Source organism: Oryctolagus cuniculus, chromosome 10 (genome assembly GCF_051225735.1).
Source record: "Oryctolagus cuniculus isolate XC-2025 breed Fujian yellow rabbit chromosome 10, ASM5122573v1, whole genome shotgun sequence".
Taxonomy (NCBI): domain Eukaryota; kingdom Metazoa; phylum Chordata; class Mammalia; order Lagomorpha; family Leporidae; genus Oryctolagus; species Oryctolagus cuniculus.
Window position 1 is genome coordinate 790281 of NC_142876.1, and position 26610 is coordinate 816890.

The 26610-nt window shown below is 53.6% G+C and overlaps 1 protein-coding gene across 12 annotated transcripts in view; it reads right to left on the bottom strand.

Annotated features, from left to right (window-relative positions):
* ATP9B (ATPase phospholipid transporting 9B) overlaps positions 1-26610 on the bottom strand; it is a 245959-nt gene that overhangs the window by 23190 nt on the left and 196159 nt on the right. For 11 of the 12 annotated variants that reach the window (XM_051840449.3, XM_070049842.2, XM_070049843.2 and 8 more), the window contains 6 exons: positions 10907-11068; positions 9556-9648; positions 4645-4728; positions 4334-4504; positions 2978-3076; positions 638-727 (listed from right to left, as the gene is read on the bottom strand). In XM_051840449.3, the coding sequence (XP_051696409.3) occupies positions 638-727; positions 2978-3076; positions 4334-4504; positions 4645-4728; positions 9556-9648; positions 10907-11068 (699 nt within the window). The remainder of the gene's footprint in view (positions 1-637; positions 728-2977; positions 3077-4333; positions 4505-4644; positions 4729-9555; positions 9649-10906; positions 11069-26610) is intronic. The other variant, XR_016213832.1, reaches the window with a different exon arrangement.

Sequence of the window (26610 nt, forward strand, 5' to 3'; positions counted from 1 at the left end):
AGCCCTGGTGCAGGTGCCGCTGTCCACCTTCCTACTGTGAGGACGTAATTCACCAGACACGGACAGGCGGGAAAACAAAACCATCTCGGCACAGAATTCAGTGACGTGGACCCAGCCTGCCCCTGCCGAGGCAGCTCACTTCCTCCCGGCAGACTGCGCCATGGCCCGAGCCGGGCTGCGAACCCCAGGACCACAGGGCTTAAGGAGAGCACTGACAACTCTGCTACTTCACCTCCCTTGACCCCCACCAGGCCTTGTGGACCTGCAGGACAGCCTGCTGCCGGGCAGGAAAGGCCTGGAGTGACCAGCCGCCTCTGCCCAGGCCAGACCCACAAAGGAAACAGGGAGCACAGGGTGGACGTGGCCATCTGCTGTGCAGTCTCCTGGGGCCCTCAGGACCTTCTCCCACTTGAAGTGCCCGCCCCCTATACCCCACGGGCACACATGCACATGCTGGCTTCACAGACGGAGGCCATGAACCTGGGTCCCACAGGCAAGACGGCGAGGTGGGTGGGGCGGGGAGCAAGGAGCACGAGGCCCACCACCTGACAGGCTCTGCAATCGGCCTGCACCAGCCCACCTCGAACCCCGGGGATGCGGCCCGGAGCGGGAGGGCGGGGCAGCGGGCCAGTCTCACCTCCAGCGAGTCCCCTGAGATGACCAGCGCGCAGTCATGCTTCCTCCTGAGCGCGTTCAGCTCCAGATGCGCCTCTCCCCGACTGGAGACCTTTCCAGGGAAGCAGTGCCGGTTAACGTGCTACCTGGATTAGCACTGACAAATACAGGGCACTCCAGAGTCTCAGAACGGGGTAAACGGTGAGCTGGTTTGGGAGGGGCCCTCATAAAGCTCATGGAAAACTTGCATTATGAAGAACTGTGTGTAGATTTCAAAATGTTTTTCCATCACGCAATTTTTCTTTTGGAGAGGCAGAGAGTTCCATCTATTGATAGAGATCGCCCACCTGCCAGCTCCCTCTGCAAATGGCTGCAACGACCAGAACTGGGCCAGGCTGGAGCCAGGAGCTGGGCACTGAGTCCAGGTGACGGGCCGGCGTGGGGGTGGGGATGAGCTGACTTTCCCAAGTCTGAAGGATGCGTTTCAACAAATCAGGCCCCAGCAAGGTGGCCTCCTCATCGCTAGATATCAGGTCAGAGACAGGATTATCTAAATCAAGCTTTTGTTGAAAGACGTCTCTTTGTAACATGCTGAGGATGCTAGGTATATTTAAACACTGTTTCTGTTACCTCTGCTGTGAGTTTCAAGCTATTCCACTAATTCTTGGTTGCTGTCTGATGGATTAAATAATCTGAAAGAGTAAAATTGGGGCTGGCGTTGTCCCGCAGAGCCATGGCTGCAACACTGGCACCCTGTATCCGAGTGCCAGTTTCAGTCTCAGCTGCTGCACGTCTGATCCAGCTCCCTGACACTGCACCTGGGAAGGCAGCAGGTGATGGCCCAGTACTTGGGCCCCTGCACCCACATGGGAACCCTGAATGGAGTCCCAGGCTCCTGGCTTCGACCTGGCCCAGCCCCAGCTATGACCAGTTCCCGCAGTCATTTGGGAAGTGAACCAGTGAATGGAAGATCGCTCGCTCTCTCTCTCTCTCTCTCTCTCTGTCTTTCAAACAAATAAATAAATCTTAAAGAAAGAGTAAGCCATACTCCTGAGCTATCACTCCATTTGGAATGTAGACGTTTCAGAACCACAGGTGCGGCCTGGACGTCCTCTCCAGGTGGGAACAAACACAAATCCCAGGTGGCCCGCATTTATCTAGACCCATCTCTGACCAGGTAGGTTATACTGTGAAAAAATAACTTCAACTGTGTTTTTTTTTAAAGATTGATTATTTATTTGGATTGCAGAGTCACAGAGAGAGGGAGAGACAAGAGAGAGCTCTTCCATCCACTGGTTCACTCCTAGAAGGCCATGGCAGAGAGCCAGGAGCTTCATCTGCATCTCCCACGTGGGTGCAGGCGCCTAAATACTCAGGCCATCTTCACTGCTTTCCCAAGCGCGTCAGCAGGGAGCTGGGTCAGAAGTGGAGCAGCTGCGACCCCAGCTGGTGTCACCTGGAAGGCTGGCCCTGCAGGAGGCAGCTCGGCCCACTGCTCCACGCCGGCCCTGTGGTGCTGTCACACTGAAAGGTCAACCACAACGGGTCTGAGGTTTCACCAGAAGCATTCGCAGTTCAGCCGTCAGCTGCAGCCTGCGATTCTGGTGCTGCAGCACGAACCACGCTCACACGCGAATGGCAGGCAAAGCTTTCCGCAGCCGCAGGGGCTTCCTAGACTCCGCACGGACCACGGACTCGCCGGCGGTCAGCACCGTGCATCTTTGTCTGAATTAAGTTTAGTCCTATGATGCAGGCAGCAAATGTGGGAGCTGAGCTGAGGGAGATGTGTCACGGCACTGGCAGCCGCTGGGCCAGCGGTCCTGGACACCCCGCTGACACCCACGGTGTCCTGCACACCTGTGTCCACAAGTCGGACAGAGCAGCACTGCGTGCGCACAGTGATAGACACACAACAGCACTCGTCAGTCCAGAGCTCTCTTGGCCTGTGGATCAAACTGACTGTCCCTCGCTACAAGAAATCCATCTTTAACATGTTTTTAGAAGCTGAGTAAGGGGGCTGGTACTGTGGCATAGGGGGCTAAGCCTCTACCTGAGGCGCTGGCATCCCTTATGGGTGCTGGATCGCGTCCTGCCTGCTCCACTTCCGATCCAGCTCTCTGCTGTGGCCTGGGAAAGCAGTGGAGGATGGCCCGAGTGCTTGGGCCTCTGCACTCGCGTGGGAGACCCGGAAGAAGCTCCTGGCTCCTGGCTTTGGAAAGGTGCAGTTCTGGCCGTCGCGGCCATTTGGGGAGTGAACCAGCAGATAGAAGACCTCGCTCTCTCTGCCTCTCTGTAATTCTGCCTTTCAAATACATACACTGATCTTAAAAACAAAAACAAAGTGGTTTAGATACAAACTTACTGGTCTGAAAACATGAATGTCTTGTGTTCTAGACACCAAATGTGAACTTTTGGCAATACAGGTCGCGGTCTCAAGTTTATCGCCGGTGAGCATCCATATCTGTGAGCGACACAATTCACACAGGTGAACTTCAACAACATAGCCCCACGTGCAGCCCTCCACACACGGTCACAGCATCACTCACACCAGCCCAGACGTGGACGCAACGTGAGTGTCCACGCGTGACACGGCTCCCTTCAGCTCTCTCTACCCGAGTGTCAGAGTTTTTCTTTTAAAGCCAGCTGACACTTTGCAGCCTCAAAAGCTGAGCCCCAAGTCCCGGAGGCTGAGCGGAAAGCTTGTCCTCAGCACAGACGAGCCCAGCCGTCGGTGGTGTGACACTTACACCACAGAGTGCCATCCCGCCTCCTCCCCCGGCCACTGAGCATCACCGCGAGAAAGGCAATGGCACAGCTGGTGGCCGGCACACAAGCATGGGCCCACCATTCCCAGGAAAAACCACCAGCTGCAAGAGCAACGTCGGTGGCACGACAACGTGCTCCAGTTGCCCAAAACACCCGAGCCGGATGCGGGTGGGGGGCAGGCGTGGCAGCCTCCGGTTTGCAAGCAGCCGGGGTGGGGGCAGGGCCAGTGCTCCGCACGCTCGTGCTCCGACGGTCAGACTGCTGACTGGGGGGTGCAGGGTGGGCAGGAGAGGGTGTGGGGCTCTGGGCCTGCTGACTGGGGGGTGCAGGGTGCGCAGGAGAGGGTGTGGGGCTCTGGGCCTGCTGACTGGGGGGTGCAGGGTGGGCAGGAGAGGGTGTGGGGCTCTGGGCCTGCTGACTGGGGGGTGCAGGGTGCGCAGGAGAGGGTGTGGGGCTCTGGGCCTGTGTGCCGCTCGCACTCCTCGGAAGCACTCAACAGGCGGGCTTGTGACAACCCCAAGCCCCAACACCCAGCTTCTGTCAACGCGAGGTGCCGAGAACCCAGAGCCAGCCCAAGACCTGGATTCCCACACTAACACCCAACGAGCACGGCCTGCTACGAGCTTCACCCTGGCTGTGTGCAGACACTGAATGGAGGGGGTGGGGGGAGCACACGGCTCCGGCAGGAAGCACACGGACGCTCGGCCTGGGATGACACAGCAAGGGATGCGTGAGGAGCCCCAGGGGTGGCTGGCAGCACGTGTGGCTCGGCTGGGGGCAGCTGACACGTGTGTTGCTGGGAAACACAGGAGAGGGGGAGGGATTCCAGCAGTGAGCTGGCAGCCACGTCCCAGGCATGAGGGGCGGGGTGTGGCCCGTGCACCAAAGACTCCCACCCCCGCTGCTCTGCAAGGCTTGCCTGAGCTCCGACAGCCAGAGGCGCGTGCCGTACCTTGATGCCCGCGTTCCGCAACATCTCCAGGGTGGGCCGCACGTCGGCCTGCAGCTGGTCCTCCACGCCGGTCAGGCACAGCAGCTCCATTTCCCGCTCCAGGCTCTCCACTACCGCAGCCACCTTCAGCGTCCTGTCATGGACGCTCAGCTTGGCCTGGCTGTATCTGCTCTGTGGACAGACGCACACATACTCTGAACATCTCGCAGAGCCGCGGACACGCGGAGACACACGCGTGCACAGTTGACGGGGACGTGATGAACCCAGCTTCAGAGACAGCCACGGGCCATGGAGGCCAGTGATGGGCTCACCTCAAAGTCCTGGTACTGCTCCTCCGTTAGCGCCCTCCTCGCCACCACCAGGGTGCGCAGCCCTTCGCGCGCCATGTTCCCGCACTGCAGAGAGACCACAGTCACTGGCAGCCTCTCGGCCCCTCTGGCAAAGCTGGGTCCTGCCCTGCTTTCCCTGACAGTGCACCTGTGGCTCGCCCCGGGGTGGGAGGGGGTGGAGGGCCCGGATGTCACAGCTGCACCTTTGACCTTTGCTCCAGGAAGAGACCGGCCACACTTGCACAAAAGAGGCACAGCTCTCTTTTCTGTCTTAAGATTGATTTATCTCTTTGAAAGACAGTGACATGGTGCATGAGCAGGAAGCTGGATCAGAACCAGAGCATCTGGGACTGGAACCGACACTCTGATATGAGATGCCTGTGGCGCAGAGATTAACCCACCATGCCATAATGCTGGCTCCAGAAGAGTGCTCATTTACCTAAGTGACCATTTCTGCTCCCCACCTACGTGACACCCACACTCCGGCTGCTCCCGGGAGATGGCAGGTCAAGAGATGGACACCTCGGGGCACCCTGAGCTCAGCAGAATTCCTCACAGTCACAGCAGGGGTTCTCTGCATGCTGGACATTGGCACCAGGCTGTCTGCAGCCAGCAGAGGAGGAGGTGACAGCGGTGGGATGGGGACACACCTGGTGGGGAGGCCTCACGTGGTGCAGCAGCTGAGACCTGGGGTCTGGGTCTGAAAGCTGTTTCTGCCCCGTGCTATGATGCCCTATGCCGACTCTCCCTGCGGCTCTGCTGTAACGCCTCCTCACTGGCCTTGCTGGCCACCCCAACTGCAGACACAGGCAAAGGCAGTGTCACCAGCTGAGCCTGGCGGGATAAGGGCCAGAATCCAGAGCTACAGGGCCTCCCTTCCTTCTGTGCAGAGGGGAGCATGGGACCTGACACATGTCATGGACAAGAAGCCTCTAGAAGCACAGAGCACCAGACAAAAAACCCAGCACTTCCCCTCTTAGATGCACAAATTCAAGACACAGGCTGGAGGTGAGCATGCCGACAGTCAACTGCACGTTCAGGGAGAGAAACCCACTGCTGGCACGTCACACACGCTCCCTGCACGCCACACACACTCCCCACATGTTACATGCTCCTTGCACGCCACCCACTCTCCACGTCACACACTCCCTGCATGCCACTCACACTCCCAACATGTTACACGCTCCTTGCACGCCACCCACATGCCCTGCATGCCACACATGCTTCCTGCACACCACCCACACTCCGAACACGTCACACACTCCCTGCATGCCACTCACACTCCCACCATGTAACACATGCTCCCTGCGCGCCACCCATATTCCCAATAGTCACACACGCTCCCTGCACGCCACCCACTCTCAAAATGTCACACACACTTCCTGCACGCCACCCACACGCCCTGCACACCGCCCATACTCCCAACACGTCACATATACTCCCTGCACATCACCCACCTCTTGACATGCTACCCACACCCCCAACCTAACCCACCGTCCCTGCACGTCCCTCAAACCCCCCACACGTCCCCCACACTCCCCACATCTGACCCATGCTCCTGGCACATTGCCTGCACTTCCAAGTGTGCACCTGGCTGATGGCTGTGTGGACAGGGGCCGGGTCTCAATCTCCAGGTAGCACACGCCAGGAACACCACCTTCCTAACTCCTGTGGGCCCAGCCCTGCCTCCTGGCCAGGGAAACCCCGAGCAGCCCTGCTCAGAGAGGTGCTGGGACTCACCAGGGCTGCCACCGCCCCCTGGGCATGAGGCAGTGCTGGCCATCTTGGGGGTGGGGCCTGGCCTGGGATGGAGGCCAGAGCCTGGGGAGCAGGACCGCTGCACCCCTTCAGGGACAGGGGCCCTCTTCCACCAGGAAGACACCAGTGAGCGCTCATGACTGAGGGCCACCTGAGCTATGCAGGCCTAAGCTTTAAACCTCAAAGCTAGCATTTCATGGAGGGAAGTTTGCTTTATAAAAACTAAATTTACCAGCACCGCGGCTCACTAGGCTAGTCTTCCACCTGCAGAGCTGGTACCCCAAGTTCTAGTCCTGGTCAGGGGGCTGGATTCTGTCCTGGTTGCTCCTCTTCCAGTCCAGCTCTCTGCTGTGGCCCAGGAGTGCAGTGCAGGATGGCCCAAGTCCTTGGGCCCTGCACCCGCATGGGAGACCAGGAGAAGCAGCTGGCTCCTGGCTTCGGATCAGCGCAGTGTCACCTGTAGCGGCCACTTTGGGGGTGAACCAATGGAAGGAAGACCTTTCTCTCTCTCTCTCTCACTGTCTAATTCTGCTTGTTAAAAAAAGAAAAGTCATTTATTAAAAAAAACAAAACAAAACTAAATTTAAAGAAGAAGGGCAGGGTCAGGTGCTGTGGCATAGTGGGTTCAGCTGCCACATGCAGTGCCTGGCTTCAGCGTGACCCAGCCCTGGCCACTGCAGCCATCTGTGGAGTGACCCGGCAGGTGGAAGAAGATCTCTCTCTCTCTCTCTCTCTGTCTGTCTCTCCCTTTCCCTCTGTAACTCTGCCTTTCAAACAAATGAATAAATCTTTATAAAAAAGAAACAGGCAGCACAATGAACTCCATGCTCTCGGAGCGCCTGGACCGCTGATACTGTGGCTGGCCGAGTCTCCCCAGCCAGAGCGAGTGCCCGGGCACTGGGGTGGGGACAGCACCCGCACACGGCGCACCTGCTCATCCCCTGTGCTGGGCACCCTCTCAAATTTCAGCTTTGAGGACGCATTTCAAGTTATGACGATGCTTTCAAAGCCCTACCCCCAGCACACGTCGCGAGCTTTGGGCATGTGTTGCTAACGTACAGAATAGCAGGTTCTCCACAGCACATGAAGCGGCCACTTTTTGAGATGGGGCAACTTTTGCAGCCCAGGCTGGTGGACGCAGCTCAGGCCCTCAGGCCGTGTGATGGATGGGACTGGCGGAGGCGGGACCAGGAGGCAACATGCTACTGGGGACAATCCCCTCCAACCCGAGGAGCTAAGAGGAGCCGAGTGACAACATCCACATGAAAATGAGCGTGAACAATGTGAGCATGCACGTCGACAAACACGTCCCCAAGAAATGAACCCACGACACCGTTCTGAACGAGAAGGAAAGCAAACGCCAGCAGCCCGGCCACGAGACTGCACGGCGGGAGGAGCAAAAGCACAGCCTGATAAAGCTCACGGCAACCCGTGACCTCGTCACACACGTGTGCGGGGGCCTGGCGGCGGGTCTGGGGCAGCAACGGGAAGTGACGGTGAAGCGTGGGAACGGCCTCTGACCTTCGTGCGCTCGGCACTGGGGACAGGAGCACTGCTCCGGGAGCACGCACGCTGGCCCCCCGACCACAGCGGTCACTCGTCACCTCCGACACGCGTGTTCCCAAGGCCACTTTCAGTGGTCAGATGTCAGTCGGTAAACAGAAGCCTGCAGCTACTCAGGGGTGTCTGGCGATTCCCTGTGAAGCCGGCCAGCTCTGAGGGTCTGCTGAGCACTGTGAGATCGGGCACAGCAGTCCCTCCTGGGCCGCGCACCAGCCGAGACCCCCACCCTGCTCATGGATGGCCGAGGCCCCGGGCAGACGACCCGGCGCCCTGGCGAGGCGGGGCCGTGCTGTCTCCCGTCAGGGCTGGGGGAAGCAGGCCCATCGCAGCGACCCCTCAGCCGACCCAGGGCAACCTCGTGGCAAGCCTGCTGCAGGCTTTCGAAAGCTGGCCTGGCTGAGACGCAGAGCACAGGTGCGGGGGCAGAGCCTCTGTGCATGCAGGCTCCGAGGGCTGCTCAGCTTTGTCTTCTCACAAAGCCACGGCCTGCCAGACCCCAGTGCTTTCATGACAGACACTGATGAAGGTCATGAGATCTTTGGAAGGAAAATGCAAGTTGAAAAAAATGAACGTACAGAGTGTTTTTAATAAAGTTATCTTTGTGAAAATCAATCTGACATTATCTGTCTGTTGCAAGACATTTATTGATTTGACCTCATAAAGCTAAATAAATTAAACAAGTATTTTACAATTAATTGCACGTCATTATGACCAAAAGTAATTTTTATGGCATTTTACTAGGTCTTCAGGGAGCTTAATGTATTCACGTCCCTGATTAAATCAAAGCGCCCTGAAGGAGGTATTGATTCGTGCTGCCAATACCACTGCGAACATCGGGGCGTGGCAGGTGTATCGACAGGTCATCTGTGAGGGCTGACAGCGGGACACAGCTACGTGAGCACCTGCACAGCTGCGCGCGTGGCACAAAGGGTCCTGTTGACAACAGCGATGGCTCTCGTCCCCTCTGAAACCCAGCCCCTGGTTCACACATGCACTTCACAGCAAGGGATGCAACCACATGGGGCCGCCTGCAAGTCACAGCTGTTTAGGGCAAATCTAATGCCCTGTGGGATAGTATCTGAAACTAATTTTCTATTTTTAGGTAAATCCTATACACAAATTAGCACTAGATTAAAATTCCAATTAAAGTCTCCTTGCAAATATTTAGCTTACAAAATAAATGTATAAAAATATAACCTTGGTTACATACACAATGTTACGAGTATTCAGAACTCTGCAGTGAGCGTCTGTTTCTGCTATCGTAAATAAATTTGCTTCCTGGAGGATGTACTTGAACACACCCGCGGTGTTTACCCACACAAGAAAGCACTGCTTATTTATATGGACACAAACACAAAATTCACAGGTGCGTATGGCTTCTACCCTGCATGCTTTATGCAACTGAGAACTCGAAGTATTTAAAATAATTTAGCGGAAACGTGATACTATCTTGGGCAACCTATTGTGTGTGGTTTGAGATTTCAGTGCCTGATTTATTACAGCGGTACCAGTGTCTGCTGGTTGGGATACACATTTTCTGCCCCTGCTCACTGACCGTGCTAAAACACTCACCTCCTCTTCCAGCCAGTCGTTGTACTGGACGATGGCCGCCATGGCCGTGTCGGCGCCTTTCATGTAGAACGTGATTTCCGCTGTCGACTCGTCCTGCAACACAGTGAGCACAGGCACGCCTGGGTGGCGCTGGTTCTTGCAGGTAATGCTGGTCTCACAGAAAAGGCACCAGAAAAATAATCCTTGGTGAAGGTGCTCCTTTGTGGGGAGCCGTCCATGTATTTTTCCACGCAGAGCACAATGACCAGAGAACGTAACCTCGCTCTCTGTGAGGCAGCGTTGGAAGCTTTTGAATTGTAATTTGTTAGCATATAAACTAGGGTTGCAATGCAAGCATTAATTCTCTAAAAATTTTGATTTGACTGAATGCTTCACAGATTAGCCAAAGTCCAAAATAAGTTTTTGCTATTTGTTAAAAAAAAAACCAGTTTAGTAGCAGTATATTGTAGCAATTTCATGGTCATAAATCACTCAGTGAAACTTTCTGGACTGCTACTTCAGTTGAAAATGAAACAAAACATTTTCAGTTGATCAGAAGTTGGTAACAACACAATTTACTTGCTCTTCCTGCAGAAGTCTTAGGAGAGTTACTTTCTATCACTAGGTGTCTACCTTAGCTTCTCAGTTATGAGTTACTGGATTTTCCTTTAAAACAAAATATAAGCATATTGCATTTATGAAGATATTTAACTGTTATTTTGGGAAAATTTTGGATCTTAAAATACTGAAAAATGGCTCACATACTGCCACCCATGTAGGAGACCCAGATGGAGTTCCTGGCTCCAGGCTTTGGCCAGGTCTGGCCCCAGATGTTGCAGACATGCTGGGAGTGAATCAGCAGATGGAAGCTCTCTGTCTCTCTCTCTCTCCCTCTCTCTGTCTCTCTCTCTCTCCCTCTCTCTGTCTCTCTCTCTCTGTCTCTGTCTCTGTCTCTCTGTCACTTAGCCTTTCAAACAAACTGGGGCTGGCATTGTGGTACAGAGGAAAAGCTGCTGCCTGCAAACCTGGCAGCACATGGGCGCTGGTTCAAGTCTCTGCTGCTCCTCTTCCTATCCAGCTCCCTGTTAATGGTCTGGGGAAGCAGTGGAGGATGACCCAAGTGCTTGGGCCCCTGCACCCACGTGGGAGACCTGGAAGGAAGTGCAGGTTCCTGGCTTCAGCCTGACAGCTGTGGCTATCTAAGGAGTCAATCAGCAGATAGAAGATCTCTGTCTCTCCCTTTCTCTGTAACGTTCAAATAAAATAAATCTTTATTTTAAACAATAAACAAACGTTCAAAAGGCGTGGCTGAAAGAATGGATGTGGCACGCTCCAGCCATCCCCGTGAGTGACGTCAGCAAGCCATGCCTACCCTGACGATGACTCCCATGCGCTTGCTCTCCGACGTGAAAGGGAACATTTGCAGGACGCAGAAGGTCAGGATCTGGCCGCCTGGCGTCCTCAGCTGCATGGAGGTGAGATCCCTGCTGACCAGAGTGAGCCCCACGCTCTCTGTCCACTGCACCAGCGCAACCTGTGGGAACAGCAAGATAGCAGGCCACTGAGTTTCGTGGAAGCCACACCAGCAAGCGGGAGCCCCTTGTGAGACACGGCAAAGTCAGGTCTGGTTCTGCAGCCACCTCAGGCTGTACCTTGGACAGTGTTTCACAGGCGAGCAGCAGGACACAAGGTCCCTTGGTCTTACTTCTCACGAGGCCTCCAAGGTCACAAAGACGCACTTGCAGTGCTGGTCTTGCAGCTCTGGAGAGCCAGACGGTTTCGAAATCTGGAGGGGGCCCCGGCCACTTAGTCCTGGAGTGTGAGCTGCTGAGGCCCCTGCCTCTGGTTCTCAGGGGACTCCAGGAAAAGGCAGTCCCTCACGTGCTCGGCAGTGCCGACACCTGCCAACAACCCTCGCTTGCATCCTGGGGCCCAGGCCGGTCTCTTCTGACGCTGCTCGCCACCTAAGCAGGAGGAGCTTGTTCCGGCCTTAGGCTTTGAACACTCAAATCCCATCAAGAACATTCTAAATCCTGTCCTGTGTCAGTGTATTCCTGACCCCATGTCTGTCCTCTGGGCTCTCACACTGATTCTGCAGGAAAATGATAAGACTGCTCTGGTCTGGGGCAGCTGTGTAGCTCAGGATTCAGGACTCTGAGCAGAGCCCAGCACTCTCTCAATCCCAGTTTCCTCATCAATAATGTGGCTGCGACGGAGGCCGCCCACGGGGTCCCCGAGGGCTGGTTCTGGGTGCTCATGTCATCAGCAAAACGTGAGGATTTTGCACTCAACTCTTGCTCACAGAAGCCATCTACACGCGGGCAGACGGAACTGCAAGCCTCTGCAGAACAACGTAGGAAGGTCTTCCCGCGTCGGAGGGCTCACGGCTGGCTCTACTGCTGTTAGTGCTGAGTCCACGGTGCAGAGAGGGGGCGCCTGGGCCGGAGCAGCAGAGGCACGTGGGACTCAACACGTCCCTGCCTGCAGAGCTGCAGCAGGGCTGTGTGGGCAGCGTGGTGGGCCGCTCCCCGCCCCTCAGGCAGGCAGCCGGGGCTGCAGGCAGACAGACACAGACACACCAGTGTGGATAAGCAATTTTTGGATACTTTAAGTGGAACAGGACAGTCCCAGGAAAGCAGGCGGTGAAATACTAAGGGAGGTCTGGCACTCTCGTTCTCAGTTACTGATTTTCCCTGTATTTTACTAAAAAGGTCTTTTTTATTTTTTATTTATTTTATTTTTATTTTTATTTTTTTGACAGGCAGAGTGGACAGTGAGAGAGAGAGAGACAGAGAGAAAGGTCTTCCTTTTGCCGTTGGTTCACCCTCCAATGGCTGCCGCGGTCGGCGCACCATGCTGATCCGATGGCAGGAGCCAGGTACTTATCCTGGTCTCCCATGGGGTGCAGGGCCCAAGCACTTGGGCCATCCTCCACTGCACTCCCTGGCCACAGCAGAGAGCTGGCCTGGAAGAGGGGCAACCGGGACAGAATCCGGCGCCCCGACCGGGACTAGAACCCGGTGTGCTGGCACCGCAAGGCGGAGGATTAGCCTAGTGAGCCGCGGTGCCGGCCAAAAAGGTCTCAAAATGAACACAAAATTGTGCATATTTATGGGATACTATGAGGTCCTTTTACAGGTATACACTGTGAACATCCAATCAAGGCAAATATATTTTAGCTGTCCAAGCATGTAACACGTGTGCACAGTGAAAACATCCCCAGTCCTAGCTTCTGTTTTTTTAAATGGACATGTACGTGGCACATTGACATTATGGTCACCCCACTGTGCCACAGAACCCGAAAACTTCCTGCTCCTCTCTAGCTGTAGCCCCACAGCCGCGAATCAACCTTTACATCAGAAACACATTCTATCAAGGAGGCACATAAGAGCGGAAGCAAACCTCCCTCCCTCATCCGCACCCCAGAAGGCAACTGGAGGTGCCTTTTCTCCTCCAGCACAGTCCACAACCAGTGCCCGCCACACCAACAGAGGGCAATGCACTGCACACCACGCTGCACACTGCACACCGACTGCCCCTTCGAGCCTCAGGACTCCTCCCCGGCCCTGCCCAGGGGTAGCTCAGACACCCTGGGCTCCAGCCTCTCGTCTGGCCATTCCCATGGCTCATTCCACAGCTCCAGCCGCTGGACACAACTCCACAACCTGCTTTCTGCAGTAGGAATAGCTACACACGTCTGAATTTCTCCTTGGCCCAAACTTATCATTTAGAAATACACATTTCATTTAAATTAATAGAATCATACAGTCAGCTCACCATTCAGGGACAGCAAAATGTTAGATATTAGCTTGCCAAGGAGAGACTTAACTGCAGAATTACTGCTATTATCAGGCTATGACAACACTATGCAGTTAATGAGTTTTCCCATGGAGGAGAAACACAGCATCCAGTCTCCAGGGCAACCCGCCAGGGTCCTACCCAGCCCCGCACAGATGCGCCAGGCCCAGGGAGGCGGGCGTCACCTGCCCCTGCCCACAGCCCTGGCCGGGAGGGACACGCAAGGAACAAGCCTGGCCTGGCCCGTTCTGCTTAATGTGGTGGCTGTGAATGGCTGTGGCCGTGCCTACACGGCATCAAGGGAGAAACGCACCACAGCAGGAGCACCCACGTTCTGGAGACAAACCCGAAACACGAGCTGGTGACACCCCGGGTCTCAGGTGGCATCTGGGGGACAGCGTCTGTTCCAGCAGACGCCCGATGTCACCCTGACAAGCCCGAGGCTCCCCGCTCCTGATACGAAGCTGGTGCTCTTTCCTTAAAGGAGCGAAAGAGACACTAGCGGATTCTGACTCTGGTCTAAGTACGATCCCTGTCTTGGCCTCCTAGAAGATAATTCACAAAGAGCAACACGCTGGGTGTTTAATGCTCGTCAAATGCCACAGAAATGCTGCCGAGCGTCCTTCCTCGTCTCCGTGGGTCTTAGAAAGATGGTGACTCCCACCCCCGATGACTCCGCCAGGCTGCAGGCCTCTCTCCTGACTCCCCAGAAGGCTTCACCAGGAGAAGCCAAAATGGCTTCTGCTCCCCAGGTTTCGGGAGGGCTGTCACCCAACGGCAGCTGCAGCAGCATGGGCCGTGTCACAGGGCGAGAGCGGGGCTGGCCCGCCCCTGCCTCCCAGGCACAGCTGTGCTGAGCCGCCGGCTCCCGACCTCCCGGCGCGTTACCAGGACACAGGGGCCCAGGGCGCAGGACTGTAATTCACAGCATGGCAACGTGCCCTGACTCACAGTGCTAAAAAAAGGCACGTGGGCGACGACAGGAACCACAGCACCTCCAGAGCGGGGGCGCGGCCGCCACCCTGCAGCACCACTGCAAACGTAAAATCAACGTGGTACTGCACGTTTTTTTCCCAACAAAATTCTTCTATAAGCTGTTAACGACCCAATACTCTCAAGGTTAATTTTCAGTTTACATGGCAAAAGGTGACGCCGCCCTTGTGACCCACAAGCCGCACCCTTCCGAGAGCACCTGCACACCTCACGGTGTCCCGCCGCATTTGGTGACTGTTCACTGTGTAAGCTCGGCTTCACAACCCCCCTGAGGCAGCAGCTTGCAACAGAAACCACGCAGCTGCTTCTACCCAGCCCGCGCTCCAAGGGTCGGTCAGCACTCAGCCTGGGGGCAACTCTAATACCAACCCAGGAAAAACGAACGCTGGACTTTTTCCTAAGATGTCGGTTCTTTAATCACTGCCCCTGGTGCAGGGCAGCGTTCTTTGGAGAACATAAATTAGCCACTTCTGGATTAGGCCTACAGGCGAATGCCAGCGAAGGAAACCACTCTGGATGAGGGTATGCGGAACCTCCAGCTCATCTGCTGCAGAGCCCACACCATGTGCTCAGCCCCCCAGAGACGCTCACTGCCCTGGACACCGGCAGACGCTCCAGCCTGACGGGGCTGTGGCCCGGAAACGGGGACCACCCTCACGTGTTCTTCCCACAGGGGCGGGGTGCTTAGACAGAAACCTAAAACCTGGTGACACTGAATGCAGACATGAAAGCAAACTGGACACACAGCACATCCTTGCCTGAGAGAAGCTGAGTCAGCGATTCCACGGCGTGCCAGGCCCTGTGCATCCTGAAACGGCACACTGTTTGCCTTTGCATTTTATCTCCACTTAACAGAACACCACACCAGTGCACCAAATCCATAACCAACTTAATATCCAAATAACTCACACCTAACGCTGGCAACACAGCAAACTGAAGGGCTGTCCCCAGTCTAGGCACGCTCTCTCCCACTCTCGGAGTGGCCTGGGTGTCAGAACAGAGGGCAAGGGTCAGGTGGGGGGGGGTGGGGAGTCGGTTTGTCTTTTACTTCTGCAAGGGAGGGAGCTGCAGCAAGACACAGTGTCCCGCAGCGTCAAGTGGCCACTACCTGCATCGTGGGCCTCAGCACTGAGAGAAGAGCAACCACGCTTTTTCTGAAGAGGAAAAGACACGTGTTGGGTGGAACTCAACAGCAGTGGAAGGTGCACCTGGCTGCTGCCCCTCTCCACTGGGTGCTGCGTCGCCCCACAGAGACGAGACCCCGCCTCCAGGCCATCAGCGCCTTGGGTCTGTGGTAACTACGAGCAGCCACGTCTGACCCCTCCCCTTCCACCTTCTAGTCTCCGACACTAATCTTCGTCTTTCCTGGAAGCAAACCAAAACGGTTCTCCCCTGGCCCTTTGCAGAGCGGCCATGGGACCTGGGGAACAGGCTGGGCAGGGGCAGGGCAGCTGTGCCCTGAGAGGTGCTGTCCTCTCCCCTAACACATCTCAGTCTCACAAGACCAGGTACAGGGGTCAGCGGGAACCTGCCCCTCACGCGTCAGAGACCAGTGAGGTCAGAAGCCACACGCCCGTCGGCAGCCTCCCTGGTGTCTTCCACGGAAGCCAATCGCAAGAAAACTCTAAATTAAATGCCAAAGATGAAGAGGAATTTTTAATCAATTACTGTAAAATATCATGAAAAAGGCCAAAGAACTTTTTTAAAAGTTTGAAATCTGGTGGTTTTCTCTAAGGTGTACATGGAGGAGGGGGCTCCTGTAGCATTTGCAAGCCAACAGTGATGTGCCAGCACACAGGCCATGCCTCCTGAGCGTGCACCCACCCCAACTCAGAAGGTCATGGGCCACACCTCCTCAGCATGCACCCACCCTGACTCAGAAGGTCATGGGCCACACCTCCTGCGTGTGCACCCACCCTGACCAGGACACCGTCACATACCTCCTGACCCTGCACTTGACACTGTCACACACCTCCTGAGCATGCACTCACCCCAACTCAGGTCACAGGCCACACCTCCTGAACGTCTGTATCCTCCACACATGCACTGATCCAGCGGTATCTGTATTGCCCACACGTGCACTGGCTCAGCCGTGTCTGTATCGCCCACACCGCACTGGCTCAGCTGTGTCTGTATCGTCCACACATGCACTGACCCAGCCGTGTCTGTATCGTCCACACGTGCACTGGCCCAGCCGTGTCTGTATCACCCATGCTGCACTGGCTCAGCTGTGTCTGTATCGTCCACACGTGCACTGGCTCAGCCGTGTCTGTATCGTCCACGCGTGCACCGACCCAGCCATGTCTATATCGTCCACGCGTGCACCGGCCCAGCTGTGTCTGTATCGCCCACACGTGCACCGGCCCAGCCGTGTCTGTATCGCCCACGCGTGCACCGGCCCAGCCGTGTCTGTATCGTCCATGCGTGCACTGACCCAGTTGTGTGCCTGTGCCATGTGGACTGCCGCACCTCAGTTCACACTCTGGACCGTAACCCACTCTGCTCTATTCACCCTGCTGCTGGAGCAGTGCGGGCTCCGGTGCCCCCTGCCGTGTCTCCATCAACGCGCTGGGTCCTGACCTCCTGCCGTCACAAGATGCTGGCGGCTGTGTCTGACTCCTCACAACCTATCAGAAACAGGCCCTTTGCTCCCCCAGGGCACACAACTCCACCTACCATGATTGTTGTGTCTGGATCCCTGCACGTGGTTGCCTTGGATCTCACACTTTTACATAAACCCCATCAGTTGTTTTTATAGCACTATACAGTCAAGGTTCACATCTCTTTTTGGTGAAATAATTCTTCAAACCCTTTGCCAAGGTTTAAATTGGGCTCTTCTTTTCTTGAGCTTTGAGAATTCTTTATATATTTGGTCCATCATTTGTCAGATGTACATTTTGCATGAATTTCCCACGAGTCTGTGGCCTGCTGCCATGTTCTTATCCATGTCTTTTCAAGAACACAGTATTTTTACTCGTCATCAATGTTTTTTATTTGTGCTTTTTGTGTGTCAAGAAAACGTTCCCTAACTCAAGGCTACCAAGATTTCTCCTGTGTTTTTTGATAGAAATGGTCTAACTTCAGGCTTCCCACCTGGGTACAGCCTGGTTGGAGTCACTTTTCACGTGTGGTGAGGCCCCCGAGCAGGGCCCTTAGCCTGCAGCAAGCCCCTGGCATCTCACAAACACACCTGTGAAGTCTCCCGGCCTGTGAGCACGACACACTCCACTCTTCTTCCTGCTGTTTCCAGTATTTGAATACTGCACATTTTGTTAGAGCTTATAAATACTTCATGACGTTTTGGTGCTTTGTAAATGATATATTATAAATTTTCAATTTCCAGTTGCTTGTTGCTACTACATAAAAACATGAGTAACTTTTGTATAAGGACATCATAATGCGCAATTTTGCTAAAGTTCACTGTTAGATTTTAGTGGCTTTTTGGCAAAGTCTTTGGCGATAATCATGAGGAACAAGACAGTCTTCTCTGTCCCGCCTCGCCTTCCTGCTCTGGGAATGCCGTGGTGCGGTCCTGAGTGGCTGTGGGGTGACAGGAGGCCTAGGCTCTTGGCGGGTTCCTCACTGACGCTCTCTGGGACACAGAAGACGCTGTCTTCTATCCCCAGTCCACTGAGGGCTTCGTTGGGGCAGGTGCCTGATTGCCTAAGCGCTTCCCTGTCCTCTGCATCTACGACACGATCCATGACTCCTCTCTGCTGCTCTACTGGTGAAGTGCACACACTGAGGGACTGGGGCTGGGAGCCAAGCCTGCGTTCCTCGGAGAAGATGCACGCCAGGGACTGTGACCGCTCTCCTGCGTTGCTGGCCTCGATCCTTGTATATTCTGTCATAGATTTTTGCAACCTTCTTAGGTGATACTGGTCTGACTGTGGGGTCGAGTTAACAGGCACCAGAAAACAAACTGAGAAGTGCTCTTTCCCATTTTATTTTTTGGAAGAGTCTAGAGAAAGCATCATTTTTCATTACATGTTTTGGTAGAGGTTACCACAGCCACCTCAGCTCTTACTTTAAAATAAAATTTCTGTAGTTGACACAGAACCTGAGACACCTCTGGGGTATTTCAGAGAGGACTACAGGCTGCCTGGGGTGGGGGGAGCCGAGGTCACTGGCTCCTCTGATGGGAAAACTGACCCACCACACAAAGTGGCTGCTCTTGGATCCAGGCCAGGCCAGGAGGAGAGTTTGGTTATGTTCTTAGAATTGTATCTATGAAATACAGGAAACTGGTTCTCTATCAACAATTTTTTTTTTAGAGTGGCTTCTCTAAAATCACCTGCAATTAGAGATTCCTGCTCACTGGCCAGGCTCTCAGCACGGTGTGCAGATTCCCAGGATGTCCCAATGTGAAGATCTTGGATTAATATCCTAATATAGAGACAGATTACTGGGGCTGCTATTGTGGTGTGGTGGGTAAAGCAGCTGCCTGCTGTGCCAGCATCCCATGTGGGTGCCGGTTCGAGTCCTGGCTGCTCCACTCCTGATCCAGCTCTCTGCTGTGGCCTGGGAAAGCAGAAGATGGCCCAAGTGCTTGGGCCCCTGCACCCACGTGGGAGACCCAGAAAAAGCTCCTGGCTTCAGCCTGACCTGGTTGTTGTGGCCATTTGGGGAGTGAACCAGCGGATGCAATCTCAGTCTCCCACTTTCTCTGTAACTTAAAAAAAAACAACAAAACACCTTTTTTTAAAAAAGATAAAGAGCCTCCCTCCGTGTCAAGTTTTGACTCAAAATCTCTACAGTGCAGATGAGCAATACTCTATAATGTAAAAGTGTGCATCTACTTCTTGATTTATTAAGCAATGCTCAGTAGACTTGAGGAAGACCCACAGACCAGCAGTCTAAAAACTCGCCAGCGTTTCTGCTGGGGAGCCAGGATTGACACTCAACACAATCATCCTGGGATTTAAATGAAACCAAACTGTCCCTGTCCTCTGTTATTCAATAGGACGAAGGTGCCTCTCTCAGCAGCTGTTCGAAGACTTAGTGTGGGAGCAGAAGTGCACCCGTGGCTCTGCGGCTGGGCGCCGTGGTGGACACAGCAGGCTGGCTCCAGCGTGACTGTGGGCCTGCAGATGGCGCCCTGCGTAGGTGGTGATAGTTGTTACTGCTCCAGGACAGTGCTGCACGGTGCCGGTGACAACAGACACCCTTGTCTTACTCTGTGCCCTCATGACGATGGCTGACGGCTTCACCTGGTGTGAGGGTGAGGCCGGGATCCTGGGTCACGCAAAGTGTCTTGCATTCTGCATGTGTATGATCAGGTATTTTGCAACAGCTTGCTTGTTTTGGTCAGGAATGTGTCGTGAATTTTAACTCAAATGCCTTTTTTCCCCAAAGTCTACCAGAGTCAAAAGTCTCATCAGTGTGTGTTTTATATTGAATTATTTACATTATTAATATATTTATATTTTATTATATTTTTTGGTATTGAGTCATCTTTGTATCCTAGCATAAAGGCTACTTGGGCATGGCATATTATTCTTTTAGGAGACTGTAAAGTTTGACACTATTTTTTAGGATTTCTGTATCTCCATTCATAAAACTTGTCTGAAAATCCCTTTTTTCTTGCGTAAGTGGTTACGGTATCTTTTGTCAGAGTTGGGATTCAGATGAAACTGCCTTCGGAGGGTGAAGCAGAGGGTTTTAAAGTTTTTCCTTGCTCTAGAAAAGTTTTCATAGTGTGGGACTTATTTGTGGCTGTCACTGAACTATAAAAGTGTTCTTGGTGATTATTTTTAAAGATTTATTTACTTACTTGAAAGGAAGAAATAGAGAGAAGGGAGGAGGGGGGGGAGAGAGAGAGAGAGAGGAGAGAGGAGAGAGAGAGAGAGAGAGAGAGAGAGAGAGAGGGAGAGGTCTTCAATCCACTGGTTCACTCCCCAGGTGGCTGCAATGGCCAGCGCTAGGCCAATCTGAAGCCAGGAGCCAGGAGCCAGGAGCCAGGAGCTTTTTCTGGTTCTCCCACATGGGTGCAGGGGCCCAAGGACTTGGTCCATCTTCTACCGTGTTCTCAAGTGCGTCAGCATGGAGATGGATCAGGAGTGGAGAAGCTGGGACTTAAAACGGTGCCCGTGTGGGATGCCGGCACTGCAGGCAGAGGCTTAACCTTCTATGCCACAGCGCCAGCCTCTGTTTTGTTTTTTTAAAAATTATTTTCTGGCCAATTAAAGTTTCATTATACTTAATTTTGCTTATTTATATTTTTCCAGGACACAGTTATTTTACTGAGATCTTCAAAAAATATTAGCCTTGAGGCTATGTTTAACACTGTCTTAAACATTTGAGTCTATTTATTACATATTTTTTCACATGCATAATTTCACATGTATTCACTATTTTGCAGACTATTTCTTACCAGTAACATAACCACTCAATAGAATCTCAAAAAATGGGCTTCTGAATGTACTGCTTTTGCAATATTACGTTTATGTTTTCACCTTTCTTCCCATTTCTCTCAGGACGTTTTTAGTCTAATGCCACACTCCCGGCTTCACTCTTCATTCTGACACACGGGCCTGAGCGCAGTGCGCCGTGGCACACCTGCCCCAAGCTCGCCTGGGGGTGGGGCCTGTGAAGCAGCTGCTGTGCCTCTTCCCACAGTGTCTTTCAGGTGTCCACAGCACACCCAAGGGCCCTTCAAAAGTTCAAGAAAAAAAGGGGATTAAAAGGTATGTGTATTCTGATGCAAAAAAATTGGAAAGCCATGCAGCTTCTTCAGCTTGCACCTTACAACACACATTTCCTAGCACCTCTGGAGATGCCCAGCAGGAAATGCATGCGAAAGCTGAGGGTGCAGCGCCCCGTTCCTGAGGGTGAGGGTGAGCAGGTGCGAATGCCCTTCTCTGTTTCCTCTGGATGCTCTCAAGGACAGCCAGGCAGCCAAACGTGGCGCTGGCCACACTGTCAGGTCGTATTCACAGCTCTCCAAGAGGACCGGGCACTTTCCTCGGTCTCCAAGGAAAAACAGATTGGGAGAGCGCGTGCTTCTGTTAATACGGTGTTAGCTGCTGCCCATCACCACAGGAAATGGCCCCAGAGAAGTTCCCACAACCTGCGGAAAGACAGGCCGGGACTCAACGCCGGGGTGCATTTCACATGACTGCTTCTGATTACTGAGCTCTCAGGATTTCAAATATGCAATGTGGTATCAGTAAAAAATACAAACGTACAAAATAATTAAAATGTGCAATGCAAAAAGCATGTTCAAGTGGGAGCCTGAGCCGAATCTCCTCCACAGGCCACTCGGCAGCTCACCTAAGCCATCTCTGTCGTAGGTAATCTGCTTACCCAGCTGTGCCTCTCCAGGCCGAGCGCCCGGGACGGCAGGGTTCAGCCAGCCCCACCGCAGGAGGAGACGCAGTGTGGTGCAAGGTGCTACAGCTGCTTTTTCTCTTCAGTTCTGTTACCCAGAAATTTCTGTGCTATTATTCTTGGAAAACTTGGGAGAAATTTCCTTCTTTCATATTAGCAATAACATGCATGTAGCCGCCAGCTAAACGCCAAGCATACATTTTTACTAGGTACTTTATAAATTATAATTAAATTATTGACATTTTGCCATTTTTGATCATGGTTATTACAGTGATTGTTATAATTTAATAGAATTATTAATGTAAAATGCAGTTTGATCATTTGGAAAAACTGCTGATCAATAGTCACCGACAGGCTACGCAGTATTTACTCTCCATTGGTCCTGAAGGTCACCGAGTGAAGGCTTCGTGTCACTGGCAATGACTTGCCCTCGCACATGTATTGACAAACACCACAATTAGTCTTGCTTCGATAGGCACACACAATAAAATGAATTTACAAACAGAGCACACCACATACACCCGCGCTTCCCTCTGTGAGCCCGTGAGCAAGGCTATTAGGGATGCACTGCCCCTCTGCTTCTGAATAACCCACTTGTGGCTTGTGATTCATTCTTACTGATTTTTGCACAGAAAGCTAGGAGTGAGGTCATGGCAGCTGCACCTTGAAATAACATTTACCTATGGAACTCAGGACGTGAGAGAAGGCAGCCATGGGGGCAGAGAATTCTAACAGGCAGCTCCTTCACAGGAGAAGGCAGTCTCTAGAAATCACAGCCAACCAACCATTCAGGACCAGAACACAGGTCTTTACAGAACCTGTCCCCCACGTCCTGATCCCCGTGCTGCTGACCGCTGAGGCCCAGGGCCTGCTCCTGAGCTCACCACGCCTGCCCAGGACTTCTGGCCACTGCAGCAGAGCAGGTGAGAACAGCCGAGGAGGGGGCGGTGGAGCTGTGAAGGAATCCCAGGGAGCACCGAGTCTGCCGGTGCAGTGACAAGGGAGGCAGCTCTCTGGGAGAAAATGGGATATTGATCCCCAGCATAAGAAAATCACCAGGACACAGGCAGGCTCCCCACGCTGAACACAGATCAGGTGCACACGCTTGGACTCCAGCACTGTCCAGACCTCCTGCGCCTGATCCCACCCAGGAAGACACGTGCCGCAAGCACTCGGCACCTCTGCCGCCCGGGACCCTCTGTAGAGGGAGTTCCCCCGGGACTCCATCACTTGTGTCATCAAAACGCAGCTGTGCACCTTTCTTTCAGACAAAGGCCCTTTCTGACTCCAGCAATGAAAATGAAGACAGCGTCTCTTGTGAGGAACCGTGCGCGCGCGTGGTCTGCCAGACTTGAGGACCAGGGCCCGGCGAATAGATGGCACGGTTCTGAGATTCACCGCAGAGCAGAGCCCCCGCACCGGGGTCCCAGGGCGTGTGCCTGCGCGAGGCCTCGGAAGAGGCAAGGCTGCTCGCTAACCGCATAGTTGTGGCAGGTCAGAGCCGAGCTTCCAGGGAAAGCACCCACCGACCCAGCCCCTAGACAGAGCTCCAGGCTGCAAGGTTCTGAGCACTCCACTCAATAAACAACGCGCCCAGAGCGGCGCTGTGGCGGCTGGGAAGCGTGGCTACCACCCGTCGGCCTGACCACAGCGGAGCTCAGGAAGCGGAATGATGGCCCGTTTAGATGATTCCCTGGGCCTTCAGGGACCAAACACTGCATCGATGGAGCTCTTTAAAAATCAGGATGGGCCCTGTTTCCATTTTCAGACTCAAAATATGTGTGAGGCATTTTCCCAGGTTATTTAAGGCTCTGCTACTTTTAATCACTGTCCAGTTTTCAAAGTGCAAAGAAATTTTAAACAAGTAACAAATTTAAATGTAAAATGAGCAGTTTTGTATATCTCTCTAAATTCTTAGTAATCTTGGAATCAATGGATTGCTCTATACTGTGAATTCTGAATTTAAGATTTTAAAAATGTAAAGACACATAAAAACTCAAAGATAAAAGAATCTCATGAGGCCGGCACTGTGGTGTAGCAGGTAAAGCTGCCGCCTGCAGTGCTGGCATCCCATGTGGGTGCCAGTTCAAGACCTGGCTGCTCCACTTCTGGTCCAGCTCTCGGCTCTGGCCTGACAAAGCAGTAGAGGATGGCCCAAGGCCTTGGGCCCCTGCACCTGTGTGGGAGACGCAGAAAAATCTCCTGGCTCCTGGCTTTGGATTGGTGTAGCTCTGGCCATTGTAGCCAAATGAGGAGTGAACCAGCAGATGAAAGGCCTCTCTCTCTCTGCTTCTCTTTTATTTGACTTTCAAATAAATATTTTTGTTTTAAAAAGAATCTCATGCCTTTTTTTTTAAACAGAATCTGTATTTTGTGGTAGGTAAATAAGGTAAATACATAGTACAGTTAAAAAAAAAAAGATTTAAGCCGGCGCCGTGGCTCAATAGGCTAATCCTCCACCTTGCGGCGCCGGCACACCGGGTTCTAGTCCCGGTTGGGGCGCCGGATTCTGTCCCGGTTGCCCCTCTTCCAGGCCAGCTCTCTGCTATGGCCAGGGAGTGCAGTGGAGGATGGCCCAGGTGCTTGGGCCCTGCACCCCATGGGAGACCAGGAAAAAGCACCTGGCTCCTGGCTCCTGCCAGGATCAGTGCGGTGCGCCGGCTGCAGCGGCGGCCATTGGAGGGTGAACCAGCGGCAAAGGAAGACCTTTCTCTCTCTGTCTCTCTCTCTCACTGTCCACTCTGCCTGTCAAAAAAAAAAAAAAAAAAAAAAAAAAAGATTTATTTTATTTACTTGAAAGACAGAGTTACAGAGAGAGGTAGAGACAGAGAGAGAGAGGTCTTTTATCCGCTGGTTCACTCCCCAGATGGTCGCAATGGCCAAAGCTATGCTGATCCGAAGCCAGAGCCAGGGGCTTCTTCTGGGTCTCCCACGTGGGTGCAGGAGCCCAAGGACTTGGCCCATCTTCTACTGCTTTTCCAGGCCATGGCAGAGAGCTGGATCTGAAGAGGAGCAGCTGGGACTAGAACCGGCACCCATATGGGATGTTGGTGCTTCAGACCAGGGCTTTAACCCGCTGTGCCACAGCGCTGGCCCCAATACAGTACTCTTTATACTTTCAATGAGATATTCCCTGTGAAAAACAATTGTGTTTGCCATGCTTCTGGCTTGGAATAATTTATTTTCAGTTCAATCACATGAAATTCCTGGGAATGCCTCTAGAATGCTATAACAAAGCCGAGTGTTCGGCCCTGCTTGGTGAGAAGGTGGCTCGCTGCTTTCAGAGCGGTGACCACAGCCTGCCCTGGGGTGCCAGAGGATGACATTCATGAACCTTAAACGTGCTGAGACCTGCCCGGATGGATTTTCTTAGGTTTCCTATGGTCCAGCGTAAACACGGAGACACACAGACTCCAGATGTCAGACGGAGGATGGTGAGAAGAGAACTGTGCGCGTGCGCTGGCTGACAGGATCTGAAGACAGAACCTGGGGGAGGACCAGGCAACGCTGAAAGGACTCAGGACGCAGACACTGGTGACCGCTGCGGGACAGCGTGGGGCTCTCATCTCCCCGCATGAAACTTACAACATCCAACTCATCCCCATCCACAAACTACGCACCTCTGAGGGAGAGAGCCAGCAGTGGGCCTCCCAAGAGGGAGCCCAAGTTCTTACCATCATTCCATTCCACCCCCGAAGGCAAACTGCTCCGCAGCTCTGGGCCACAGCATGCTGCTACAGGCACTTCTGCTAACTTGGTCTGAAGGCCCACTGTGCGCTAAACAAGACTGCTTCCAGAGAGCCACTGCCCTCATGTCCCTCAGTCAGCTAACGCTTGTGGACCCTCGCCAGGAAGATGAGCATGACACAACACGGCATGAGAGTGTGCGCCTCTTCTCAAAGGACTTGTGACATGAATGGAGAGAGAAGCCCTACACAGAGCACAACTGGACAGCCACGTGCCCCAAGGACATCTGAGGACAGAGCGGAGACAAGCCCAAGAATCCCAGGACAGAACGGCCACCATCAAGGACCACAGCACCACACCTACCCACTGCATCCATCCTTCTCTGCTGAATACAACAACTCCGGGGGTTGGATGTTTGGCCCAGCAGTTAAGAAGCTACTGACTATGCACATGTCCCCCCCTGGAGCATGTGGGTTCAATACCAGCTCCAGCTCCTGCAGACCTGGGGAGGCAGCGCCGGTGGCTGCCATCCTCACAGGAGGCCTGAACGCAGTGCCCGGTTCCCAGCTGTGGCCTTGGGAGCAGCAGGGGAGTCAGTCAGCAGATGCAAGATTCTCTCTCTCTCCTCTCTCTCCTCTCTCTCTCCCTCTCCTCTCTCCCCCTCTCCTCTCCCTCTCCTCTCTCTCTCTATCCTCTCTGTCTACTCTCTGTCTCCTCTCCTCTCCCTCTCCCTCTCCTCTCTCTCCCCTCTCCTCTCTCTCTCCTCTCTCTCTTCCCTCTCTCCTCTCCTCTCTCTCCCCTCTCTCTCTCTCTCTCCCTCTCCTCTTTCTCTCGCTGTCTCTTCCTCTTTCTCTATAACTCTGCCTTTCAAATGAATGAACACATTTTGTTTTATTAAAAGTGCTTAAAAAACCCCACTTCATCTTTTTGACTGTTTTCCCACCTCCATATAAAAACCTCTTAGCTGGCTGATGACACTGCCATCATTTCTAAACTGTATTAGCTACACAGAGGAAGATAATACCTTGACTAAGCAACAAAACAGGAAACGTCCAGGTAGCTAAAGCTTTAAAAATAAACATTTTTTTCAACAATCCTGCCCTGCACTTGGTGAAATGTGCGGCTACGTTCAGGACGCCCTTCCCTGCTCCTTCTCACTGCAACTCTCGACGTCCCCTCGGTCACCGCTTCCAAGAGTGCAGATGCGAGGGGCTTGGGGGTCCTCAGCGCAGTGTTGCTTTGGCCTACCCCAGACCTGCGACCCTGGGC